The following is a 13,349-nucleotide window of genomic DNA, read 5'->3' as shown; positions in this document are numbered from 1 at the left end:
GGAGAAAGATTTTGTTATACCTTATGTATTTCTTAGATTTTTGCTTAGAAATGTAACACTTTATTGATGACATTATTATTCACAATTATTATTATAAAACAGCCTTCAGAGAGAACTTGTATCAATAAAGGATGTATAAGCGATGTTTCTGAAATGTAATCCACATGTGACATATTTTAGGGACATGCTAAAATGAGTTTACAGAATTCTCAATAAATTGACTAGCTTTGGGCCAGGACCATGGTTCAAAGGGTTGGAGCACAGAAGTGACTTAAAGGATTAGAGCACATGCTTTGCCTGTGAAGGCTTAAATTTGATTTTTGGCACAACCAGAAGAAAGAAAAGTCCTGATCATTCTGCCCCTGAAAAAGTCCTGAAATCACTCCTGTGCATGTGGGTGTGCCCAACTTAAAGGAATATTATATATATATATTATATATATATATATATATGTATACATATATACATATATGTCGGATTTGGTCATATGTTAAAGCAGAATAATACTTTTAAACTCGTGCAGTATATATACATATATGCTTATGTATGTATATATGTATATATATATATATGTCTTAGACCTCCATGCTCTCTCAATAAAGAGTGTTAACCATCAGTGAGAAGAGAGCTAGGTTAGTAGGTCACTGTCACTGTTCGCCCGTTGTTCATCAATTTGCTCAAGCAGGCCCAGTAGCATTGTGAGAGGTTAGTAGGTATTCTAAAATATGAATCTGGAAATAGCAGAGAATTTCAAGAATTGCTATTCAGAATATACAAAGTTACATAGAAATGTAATAACTGCCCTGATGATAGAAAAAAGACAAGAGTTTTATGAGTGAGTGATAGGTTAAAAAAGGATGAGGACAATGATGAGGTGAAGGGATTGAATAGTGATATTTGTCAGGAAGGGATCGTAACATTTAAATAGGTTATAAGGTTCAGGTAGGTTAAAACTGAATCAAAATTTTCTCATTCTTTGACATTTGGAATGATGGCCATTTCCCCCCATGATGTCAATTCTTCTTCCAAAAAAATATTTTCTAGGATTTGGTCATATGTTAAAGCAGAATATTACTTTTAAACTTGTGCAGTAAAGATTAAGAAATGTATTTCATCTTGGAAAGATGGTACAGCAGGCAGGGATTTGCCTTGTATGTTGCCAACTCTAGTTCTATACCCATCACCACATATGGTCCCCTGAATCCTGCCAGGAGTGATCTGTGGGTGCAGAGCCAGTAATGAATCTTGAAAATCACAAAATTTGGCCCCACAACAAACAAAAAATGTCTTTCAGTGATGATGGTAGACAATGTGTTTATTAAACAACCTTAAGTTCCAAACAGTGAAACATAATTTTTTAATTGATTTGATAAGTGAGCTTATTAGTGTTTCTTTAAAGAATTTTTTTAAAGTTTAAGAAATTATCAGAATATCTCAACAAAAAAGGAATATATAAATATGTCTGTCTAGCAATTTATTCTGGTGGTGGGTTTAAGTCATCAATTTCAGAAGATTCTAACGAATTGTTAAATTACTTCATAGAGAAAAAATAACCCTGGAAATCACAAGTCAGTTTAAGTTTCCTCCAAATAATGTGAATTTTATCTGTTTTAGGGAGCCTACAAGAGCAACCAGCCTATCAAAACTCATGGACCTCAGAATAATAGACATCTATTATATGAGCGCTGGGCTCGCTGGGGAATGTGGTATAAGCATCAACCCCTGGATTTAATCAGGTACAGCAAAAGAACCTAAAGTGGTTTTATCTTGTCTTTTTTATCATTTCCTTAAAATTGAAATTATTTACCTTCCAAATCAATGATAAAAGCATGATAGAATAAAAAATAAGATATTTCAGGTCATATCAGTAAAAAGAAACAGGAAATTGATTACCCTGAGATCAGAAAATTAAGACATAAAACAAATAATGAGGCAACAAGAGATTAGCCACTATAGAAAATTGCTGATAAAAATTAAGGCTGAAGGTAAATGGGATAAACTAATCTTCAGTATCTAATCCTGGATCACGGGGCTATGCTATTCATGACAAGGGCTACTTAGAAAGTAGATCTGATAGAAGGCATGATTCTCTCGGGCTGCCTAAGTGAATAAGTCACAATAAGGTAAGGGATTTTGGCTACTCCTGTCCATCTACTTAACATCTACCTACTTACAAGTCTTTTAATACCACCGACCAAATAGTCAGAAAGAATATACAAGGGAAAACAAATATACAGGGGGTTCTGTGTAATCTATTTACCCATGAAAACAAACCAAAATAGAAAATAAAGGCAAAAGTGCAAAGACTGAATCTAAGAACAGAGAGAACATTGTGTAACACTTCCACACATGGACATATATGTATACACATACACATGTGTGTATTTGTGTGTATATATGTGTATATATGTGTGTATATATATATATATACATAATATATATCATCAAATCTACTGGCTAATTACTCTAGTGCAGAAAGTGTATATATATATATACATATATATGTGTGTGTGTATGAATATGTATATATATGTATTTCCTTTTTTGGTCACATCAGGCTCTGTACTCAGGAATTACTCCTGATGGTGCTTGGGGGACCATATGGGATGCCCGGGATTGAACCCAGGTCGACCTTCTGCAAGGAAAGTGCCCTAGTCACTGTGCTATCACTCCGGCTCTAGGAAGTCTATTCTAATGAGCAAAATACATTCAACTTTCCCCAGTCTTGATGTGCTGTAATATTTATAATGATATGATTTATGCCATTTTTTAATCAGGAAATTATCCTAAAATGATTAAAATCCCTAAGTACTTATAGTGGGAATAAAAAGATAAAATTAATTTATGATACAATTACTTTGAATTTTTTTAATATCAAAAATAACTCATAGTTATATCAATTTCCTAACAGGACATCGATTGAATACTGAACTATTTGCAGAGAATTTAATAAAATAACTATTTGCAAAAGTGTAAATAGGGTCATGAGAGTTCATAAATGGTGATAAAACTTGTGGAACTAGCTAGATGATATTATCAAACGTAGATCTGGAGGGGAAAAGGAAAAAAGCAATTGGTGAATGGAACAAAAATTATTCTACTGAAATAGGGACTAACCGGACAGAAATCATGCTATGCAGTAGGAATAAAGCATGGAAGAAAAAAACAACAACCCCCCAAAAAGAGAAAGTCAGGGAATAAGCAACCCAGAATAAGTAACCCAGTCCCCCCGCAACTCTTTGTTACATCTCCTTCTGGTGTCTTCACTTGGCCACCAAGCCCATTAAGAGGCTGGAAGAAAGAACTATGGGTAACGAAGTCCATAGAGGGTGGGCACCTCGATCACATAATGAAAAGAAGATACTGGTGATGGATCTGGTCCAGCAAATCATAATATCTAATAACAAATTATTTTTATTTCAAGCATTGAGTACTTCAGTATATTTAGAATCAGGATGCTTTGATCTGTCAGTTATGACAGATTCTAACATTCTTATTTACATAGAAGAAATTATTTTATTGATATAGGAGCACTGTATGAATACTGAGAATTAATGTGTGGGGCCAGAACAATAGTACAGCAGGTATGGCATTTGCCCTGCATGCGGTCTACCTGGGTTCAATCCCTGGCATTCTCTATGATCCACTGAGCCCTTCAGCGGTGATCCCTGAGTGGAGAAGCAGGAGAAAGTCCTGAACACTCCTGGGTATGACTCAAAAAATGAACAAACAACAACAACAGCAAAAGAATTAAGACGCAATTATATTTTTCCAGAAAGCATTTTAGCATCAATGATTCTCTTATAGATAAGATACATTGCTAATGCTACTGCAAGTTATTATAGCAAGCAGCTTGTATTTTTAGGTGAGTTATGTCCTGGCTCTTGATTTATAAGGAGAATTTTGCATATGCAAGTCATACATTTTTTGTGTTCATGGGGAGGGGAATTGAATAAATATCCCACTTAATACTAAGACCTTAAAAGACTGTGAAAGGTATCACAGCAGGTTACTGCTTTAGAGAACTTTCTTGTTACTCAAACTGAAATAGTGATAACATGCAAACAGATTAAACTATGTGCTCTTAAGCACAAAATGCATACATGACCTAGTTTTGTAACACCTAGAGAAAGCAAACCTTAAAATCTTTGACATTTTACTTACTTGTAGTTAACTTGTTTCCATAAGTATACATTTTTTAATATAGATATCTAATCACGTTACTTCCACTCTGTAATGAGTAAGAGGGTTTTGAGGGTTTTAGTTTTTTAAATACTTTCATTATGAATGTAAAAAACCCACAGGAAAACAGGAAATGCCTATTTACTATCCTGCTCAAAAGGACAGTTTGATAGTCGATGAAGAGTGAGGATCTGACAATTCATTTTCTTTTTTATAAGCAAATGTTTCTTCTTTTTTTTATTAGTGAGACATATGAGGTACAGTTGTAGACTTACAAATTTTTGTGCTTGGGTTTCAGTTACACAATGATCAAACACCCATCCCTCCACCAGTGCCCACTTCCCACCACCACGGATCCCAGCCTCCCTCCCACCCCCCATCCCCCATCCCACCCTGCCTCTGTGGCAGGGCATTCCCTTTTGTTCTCTCTTATTGGGTGTTGTGGTTTGCAAAAGAGGCAATGGGTGACAATAATGTTTGGTCTATAGTCTACTTTCAGCACGCTTCCTGGGAGGATCCTCCCAACACCTTTATTTGGTGTATAAGCAAACATTTCTGGGAAAGTTTTTTAGGGATTTTTTTTACATCTAATCACAAACTCAAATATTGAGTGGTCAAAATCTATTTTGTTTCTAGCCAAATGGAATTTTCTTGAATTTGCAGAGGGCATTTCAAAATTGTGGCAAAACTTGCTGACTAAAATAATTGCGTGTTATTTTATTTCTGTAATTTTTCATGTAGAGATCAGAATGATTTAATTTTAAATTTAAATAAAATAATCTTCTCTAAAATAGTTGAATTGGACATGTGTTCATTCTATGATAGAAATTTTTTCAGGTTCCAGAAGGAAATACAGCAATCTTCACACAGTTTCCTCTTATTGTGGTGGGAAGGTGCGTGGCGGAGGGATTGGTCTTTGACTATTATCTGTAATGAACTATTGTGAACTACTTTTATGAAAATAAAATATATATTAAAAAAGAAATTATTTCAGTTGCAGGAGCTAATTAAATGACTTTGTTCTTAGGGTACTAATGTATAAATGAGTAAAAACAAAAATTCACTAAGTTTGGAATGTATGGAGGAGTGGCATAAGTAGTAACACCAGGTTAATTTGCCTTCATCTATTTTGAAATACCTCTAAGAAGCACTTCAAGAACCTACTATAACTGATGTGATTATACTCTAGTTAAATAATGGCTTTTCTTTACCTTCAACACTGTGTGGTAAAAATGTTTAATATTATTTGTATCACATGGCAGAGCCTGGCAAGCTCCCTGTGGTGCATTTGATATGCCAGAAAACGGGAGCAACAAGTCTCACAATGGAGACATTACTGGTGCCCACTCAAGTAAATCGATGAACAATGGAAGACAGTGCTACAGTGCTAAATTATTTGTATAAGCAGTCCTGTCTATAATAGTTATAGGCCCAATCTCAATAATTTTTACTATAAAGATATTTCATTATGTTAGTAACGTGCTAAAAACACAAAACCATCCCACACAGAAACACACAATTAAAGGAACTAATGCCTTTATAATATAGCTGTTCATGCAATAAAGATTTCATCTCAAAGTAGAGCAGTATCACTATATAATAAATGACTAGACTATTGTTATATGTCACTAGAGAGAATTAAATGAAAGAGACAAAAAATATACAAATGATATGTAATGAAGGACAACTTTATATCTGTCCCAATCAGAATATGAATAAATTTTAGTTGTCGCAACACAGATAATTAAGTAGACAGAGAATGAGTTTTAGAATAAGAAGTTCTATTACAGGAAAAAAAGACAAAGAATTTTATTTCTAGCCAGAATCACAGCACAGTCAGTATTCCCAAATGAACTGTAAATGCAATCTTTGAAATAATTGAACTTAAAATATGTTAAGTAGAAGGTGGAGATAAAACAGTAGTGGAGAATTGTTTATAAACCACTAATAATTAGTATTATTTAGACCAGTAGACCTGGTGAAGAGAGAGCAATTGCATAGTTATTAGACCGACTTTATTCATATGACATTTCTATATAAGCTGTTCATCAACTGACGAAAAATAAAATACTGTCATTCACTTAACTTTATTCAGTATTTCCTTGGGCGAGTGCTAGAGAAACAGGAGATAGATCGACTTCCGAGGAGCTTGCAGTTTTGTGGGAGGAAAAAGAATGTCACTTAATTCCTTTAAGTGTGATAAATTTAGGACAGTGAAATGCAGGTGAGAATTGTGTGGGAGTAAGAGCAGGAATATCTAATCTTGGACTAGAGTGGTGATATGAAAGACTTCCTAGAAGAAGTGACATAAGGTTATGGATAAGTGCAAGCTAGACCGCAGAAGATTGTGAAATGTAGTATTCTAAACTGAGAAAATGGCATTAACTAAGGAGAGAACCATGTGCTTCTAGGAACTGCAAAGATGAGGATTGCTGAGGAAGACTTGACACTGTCTTTAGCTTGGTGTCTGACCAAGGGTATAAATGAACAGAATTCAAATTTCTACTCAGGGGTGTATCCCTCGAGGAAACTTTTTTCTAACTTACTTGAAATACTGTGATTTAACACATTTTTGTGTATGAAAGACAACAAGAAACACTTCTTGGAAAAGAGAAAAGAAATTTACATTAACTTAGAAAATTCTTTATAAGTCATCACATTTGACAGAAATAAGCGTATTTTATACTTTTGACCCTAAAATAGGAATAAATAATGTCGCCAATATTAGGTTCATTGGCAGCCAGAAGTACTAGGGTACCCCAGATGGAGCTGACAGGGAACTAAATTGGCAGCCTCTGGTATATATCTGAAATTATGAATTGATATAACATCAATATTTTCAGTTTAGCTGTCGTTGGCCTACAAGATTTGCTTTCTTCCATAGGCTGTACTTTGGTGAGAAGATTGGGCTCTATTTTGCCTGGCTAGGATGGTACACTGGAATGCTGATTCCTGCAGCAATTGTTGGCTTGTGTGTATTCTTCTACGGAATACTGACAATGAATACAAGCCAAGTAAGGTAAGCATAATTTTTCAACAAAGTATTGGACATTCTTTCTGTTAGAGCAAACATTCTTCCATGATAATTCTCACTGTAAAAATAAGCGGTAGTTGGGACTGAAGCAATAGGGCAGCCGGTAAGGAAATTTCCTTGCATTCCACCCACCTGGGTTCAATCCCTGGCACACTATATGATCCTCTAAGTCAACCAGGTGTGATCCCTGAGCATAGAGCCAGAAGTAAACCCTGAGCATAGCTGGCTGCAGCTCCAAAACCAAACAAACAAATAAACAAAAAACATATCCTAGAACTAATTCACTTACTATCTAGTCTTTTTTTTTCTTTCTTTGATTTCTTTGGTGCAAGGGGCAGAAAGGTACCTTAAGTGATCGAGTACATTTATAGCATGTGTGAAACCCTAAGTTTGAATCCTGCCAATGAATGCATCACTGCCCTGGGGCCTATGGGGTAGAGTTTCTCTGGTAGCCCTGAGGATTTTTTTGTGCAATCCTGGTTGTCCCTCCGCACTGCTTAGACATAGATGCACACTGTCATCTGCTCTAAGCCCCAAATTATCTGTCCTTCTCCACCAGGCAGAGCATCACCAGGAGTGGCCTGGCACCCTCAGTTTCACATGGTTGAATATATAGATAACAGTAACACCACTGTATCACTGTCACCCCATTGTCATCGATTTACTCGAGCGGATGCCAGTAAGGTCTCCATTCGTCCCAGCCTTGAGATTTTAGCAGCCTCTCCTTACTTGTCTTTCTGAATGCTGCCATATTAGAGGTGCTTTCAGGGTCAGGGGAATGAGACTTGTTATTGTTACTGTTTTTGGCATATCAAATACACCACCGGTAGCTTTCCAGGCTCTGCCATGCAGGTGGGATACTCTCAGTAGCTTTCCGGGCTCATATATATATATATATATATATATATATATATATATATATATATGGAGAGAGAGATAGACAGATAGATAGAGAGAGACACACATACACACACATATATATGTATCTATTCGTCTCTCTCTCTCTCTCTCTCTCTCTCTCTATATATATATATATACATATATTTCCCTCTATGATTTCATAGAGGGAAACAGTAAATCATAGAGGAAAAGAGTAAAATAATATAAAAATATATAAATAACAGTAAAAATAGAAAAGGTTTATAGATCATCAACAGAAGTGGCCTGGGCCCATGGATTTCACATGGTTGGCCACTGTATATAAATGACAAGGTTGAAAAAGATACATGCTTTATATGCTAATTTTCTTGGTTAAGTTCAAGACAACTTCTCTTTACATCAATCTGTGTTTATATCATCCAGATAACAATTCCACAATACTATGGTTTTGTGAAATTTTTGTTTGCAAAGCAATCAGTTGCATATATATAATCTAGATTATTTTTAATACACTGTTGAAATAATTATAATAGCTATGATATTTAAATGTCTTTCTTTCATAATAAAGACATTCTAAATATGTGGTTCCATGTTATACAAGCTTCACTACCATCCTTGAGTACGAATATTCCTTTTTTCTGATGATGGAAAAGACAGTTAAAGATCTTCCTTGTTCTTTATGAAAGTCAAATGATAACTGTATGTAAATAAATAAATGTAGGGAATAAATATTTATTTTAGCCACGGGTTTATTTCAGAATTTTGAAAACTTATACCCACTCTGGTATATAGATTCATGTACAAACTTTTCCCCACTAGAAATATCGACACTTTTTTGGACATCTATTTATATGGTGTGTAATAAGAACTGCTCTAGTTAGGAGACTTTTGTACGGAAATGCTGATGTTGAGATAAGAAATACAGTTATAAACTGCCTTATTCTCTATTTTTGTGTTTGGCTCTATAACATTCTTAGAGCTCATCCATGTAACAAATGGCAGAATTTCTCTCTTTCTCCTGACTGAACAACACTTTTCTCTTCATGATATTCATGTATCTATTATATATATATTTTTTCATTTATCTGCTGATAAAGGAAGTTTAGGTTGTTCATGTATCTTTGCTATTGCAAGCAATGCTGCAATTAACATGGAGGTTTCAGTGATTCCTTAGTTCTTATCTTTATTTCATTTCCATACCTGGAAGTAAAGTTGCTTGAGCATGTGAATGTTCTAATAGATTTTGTGTAGTGATTTTAAGATTTTAGAAAAACACTTTTTAAATGAACTAATAAAAATAGTGATTTTAGACAAGTGCTGTACAACTTGGTTCCATGGAAAACATATTCACAGAGTTTTACCATATTAAATAGATTTCCCCCTACACCTCTTCTAAGTTAAAAAGGAACAAAAGACAGTGAAATGAATAGATTTGCTGTTCCTATTGATCTATGTACCACTGAAGTAAATTAGCCTTCCTTTGTATGAGATAAGTATTCTCTAACCTCTGAGAATAAGGAATGTTTTAAAAGGCATTAGCAAATTCTTTTCTTCAGTGCTTTATGGTATTATATTACTGCTACTTCTGTTGCACTATAATTAAGATCTTGTCAGACTTTCTATTCTAAACCAAGATAATCGTCACTGAATATCTCAGCTTGCAAAATTTCATGGGGCTGAAATTTCCCATTCAAGGTGTCAGACATGGTTAAGTCGTAGGTGTTACCCTGGCAGGTGGCATTAGGATTAGGGGTTGATATTTTGTGTTGCTATGTTTTAGTATTACTTTATTAAGCTCTTTATTGGTTGTTGAGTAACAAAATGTTAAAACTGCAGATATGGTTTATACTTTTATCCTTCTGCCAGTTATAGTCATGTAAATTTGTGTTATGTTTCTTAATGTTAATTTGTAGAAGTATGTAATAAGAGAATTATGGAAACAAATTATAGAATTATGTAGATTATTTGTGGTGTATAACTGTAAATTTATATATTAGCATGTTTTCTTTGGACTTACATAATCAGATTTTGTGGAATTTGTGCCAGGGAAAGCTTATATCATATAAATAAATAAATGAGCAAATGGGGAAATGTAATTTCCTCACAACCTATAGGTTGTAAATTCCTCACAACCTGTAGGTGTTGAACATAGATCAGGTATACTAACTTTCTGATTCAGTATTATGTTGTAAGCATTGGAATTCACTAAGAAATTTATATAGTCCACCAGATTTTCAAATTGATGGGGTTCTAAAAGACATTCCAAACCCTTTCCTGATAGTATTCTTACTAATAAAGTTTTTTTTCTTTTTATTTATCAGATGCTTCAGATGTGCCAGGCACATTATAAATGTTTTTATGCTTTATTAGTTTAATATTAAAGCATATCAGAGACAAAGGTATTGATCCTTGAGGAGATAAATGACTTGGAGAATATATACAGTAGTTGTTTCATTCATTGTTTTAGATCTGTATCTGATATTTTTGTAAAGTGGTAAGTGAAGTTAATGGTTTACCTCTTTATAGTTAATTATAATTAGGTAACTATTGTGTAGAATTATATAGCAGATAAATAGAAGTTATTCATCTTATGTAAATAAGCTTAATCCCTGTCAAACAACCTTAATACCTGCCCACCACAGTTCTGTTTCAAATTAAACTATTTTAAGTACCTCACAGTTGCAATCATGTATTTGTCCTGTTACTGACTAGTATAGAACTATGTACACTATGGTTTTAATATTACTTTTCATATTGACTTCACTACTTTAAGCCCCATTTCAAAATGTACAAACATTCCAGTTGTTCCACATGCTTGCTGATATTTATCTTATTTTTGTAATAGATACCTTAACAGGTATGCGGTAACAGCTTATCTTACCATGATTTTATTTGCATTTCTGTAGTGTTTGTAGCTGATTATGAAGCCATGTTTTGCTTGTATATTTTCACATTTCCCAAAAATGTTTTTTCATCAAAAGTCATGTTCTCTGCTTTGTCTTCCTAGAGGATTACACAGACACAGCAAGACCCTTGAGTGGGTCTAATCACCCCCAAATGGACAAATGAATTCCACCTATTATCTAAAAGTGGTGGTAACTGTTCTTTTTTTCAATGGTATACTAAGAGGGGATATAACTCTCTCTCTCTCTCTCTCTCTCTCTCTCTCTCTCTCTCTCTCTCTCTCTCTCTCTCTCTCTCTGTTTCTTTTTCCTGTTTGAGTGCCAGGGATTGGGCTCAGGATCTCACACAGGCAAAGAAAGCACTCTTCATTGAGCTTCATTCTCAGCCTAATTTTCTCCTTCTGTTGAATTTTTAAAATGACTATCCTACTTCATAGACACATCTTGATTATGTCAATATAAAGTGCATGAAAGCAGAAAATTTATAAAATACATAAGACCCACTTTGTCATCAGCTGGATTTTGTTTGTTTTTGCCTGAAAAGTTAACCTCCCATGTGATGCTCAGTAAATCTGCGGGCCTCACAAGCCCGTTGTGATCCAACCATCTTAGTGGTTCAGTGCAGGCACCTTGGATGCTGCTTGTGATCTGTGGTGCTAGAGATTACTTCCACCTCTTGCTGCCACACCCAGCAGAGCTCAGAGGTACCACAGCTATACCCGGCAATGCTCTGGAACCATAGAGTTCCAGAGTTCAAACCCAAGTCAGGTACATTCTAGCATTAATCTCTTTTATAATAATTTTCCTCTTAATATAAAATAAATATTTTAGTCCAACTAAATGCTTTAGGTATCTAGAACAACAGTGTTTTTGGGGGGTAGCGGAGAAGGGGGGTCACACCTGGCGACGCACAGGGATTACTCCTGGCTCTGCACTCAGAAATCACTCCTGGAGGTACTCAGGGGACCATATGGGATGCTGGGAATCAAACCCAGGTTGACTATGTGCAAGGTAAACACCTTACCCACTGTGCTATTGCTCCAGCTTCTACAACAACAGTATTATAGTTAATGAAGAACTGAACCTATAATCTGCAATCTTCAACTCAGTTCCTGGAGCTTTTCTTATTAGCTATGAGACCTTGAGCAAGTCATTTAAATTAAATATTTGCTTTCTCTCAGTCAAAAAAATATTTATAATTTCAGGATATTGCAGGAACACTTGCTTAATGGGCAAGAACCTATGTTTGCTCAACTAAGCACTTACTTGAGAGTATCATTACCGACTACTCATTCATGCTTTGGCTTGAGATTATACCCAGTGCCATGGTTTCTCAGGCTGATATTTTGAGAAATTATTATGAATTCTCTGTACCTGTCACAAAACTATATGTAATATATGTGTTGCTGTTCATTTACATTTGTGTTTATTTTGGGTATCAGGACTCCCATATAGTGTTCAGGAGTTCTAGGGACCTCACCTGCAATTCTTCTCCAGAGAGGCTTGTGTTTCAAAACAAAGTCCAAGGTGTCTGACCCTGCAAGTACCAGGGATACCTGGGATACCTCAGTCTTGTTTGGGGGTCTCCGGCTCTGCTTCCAGTGATGCTTGAGAGACCAGGTGCCAGGAATCTAAAACTGGTTTGGGTCAGGGAATCCTAGACTTGAGCACTAACTGATGACTATTTTTTTATATGACGTATCCCAGGTCCTATATTCTTTGATTTTTAAAAGGTAACAGACCTAAAATCAAAGAACCAAATACATATTCTAAAAGATGAAATATAACTTTTATGACTTTGTCTTTTCTAACAGCTACATAGTACTCCATTGTGTAAATGTACCAAGTTTCTTTAACCAGTCATCTGTTCTCGGGCACTCAGGTTTTTTCCAGATTCTGACTATTGTAAAGAGTGCTGCAATGAACAAACAACTGGGATCCGTGGTGGTGGGAAATGGGCACTGGTGGAGGGATGGGTATTTGATCATTATATAACTGAAACCCAAGCATGAAAATTTGTAAGTATACAACTGCACCTCATGGTGTCTCACTAATAAAAATAAAAATAAATAAATAAAATTTAAAAATGATGAAATATAAGAGAAAGATGAGGGTGGAGAGAGAGAAGGACAGAGAAAATGAGAGAGGGGAAAATATCATTGTCTTGATAACAAAGCCCGACAAGGTCCTTTAACATTTTATCATTACATGAGCTTAGAAAATAGATCCAAAAACAAAGATCAAACAAAAGCTTCCATTTAAAATTCTAAATTTGCTTCCTCTTCAAGCCTGTGTTCTCCCTTGAACACATATCTTGCTTATCTCTCTGTTTCTTTTGCTTGTCTATTTCT

At 35.0% G+C, this 13,349-nt stretch overlaps 1 protein-coding gene across 1 annotated transcript in view; it reads left to right on the top strand.

Moving 5' to 3' along the window:
* Positions 1 to 13,349, top strand: part of ANO3 (anoctamin 3) — a 245,243-nt gene that overhangs the window by 159,777 nt on the left and 72,117 nt on the right. Inside the window, exons 11-12 of the mRNA XM_056136902.1 lie at positions 1,615 to 1,736; positions 7,067 to 7,201. Of these exons, the coding sequence (XP_055992877.1) occupies positions 1,615 to 1,736; positions 7,067 to 7,201 (257 nt within the window). The remainder of the gene's footprint in view (positions 1 to 1,614; positions 1,737 to 7,066; positions 7,202 to 13,349) is intronic.

This window comes from Sorex fumeus, unplaced genomic scaffold, assembly GCF_029834395.1.
Source record: "Sorex fumeus unplaced genomic scaffold, SorFum_2.1 ptg000007l, whole genome shotgun sequence".
In the NCBI taxonomy this organism is placed as follows: Eukaryota; Metazoa; Chordata; class Mammalia; order Eulipotyphla; family Soricidae; genus Sorex; species Sorex fumeus.
Note: the sequence above shows the minus strand (reverse complement) of the source record. Positions and strands in the feature narration are given on the sequence as shown.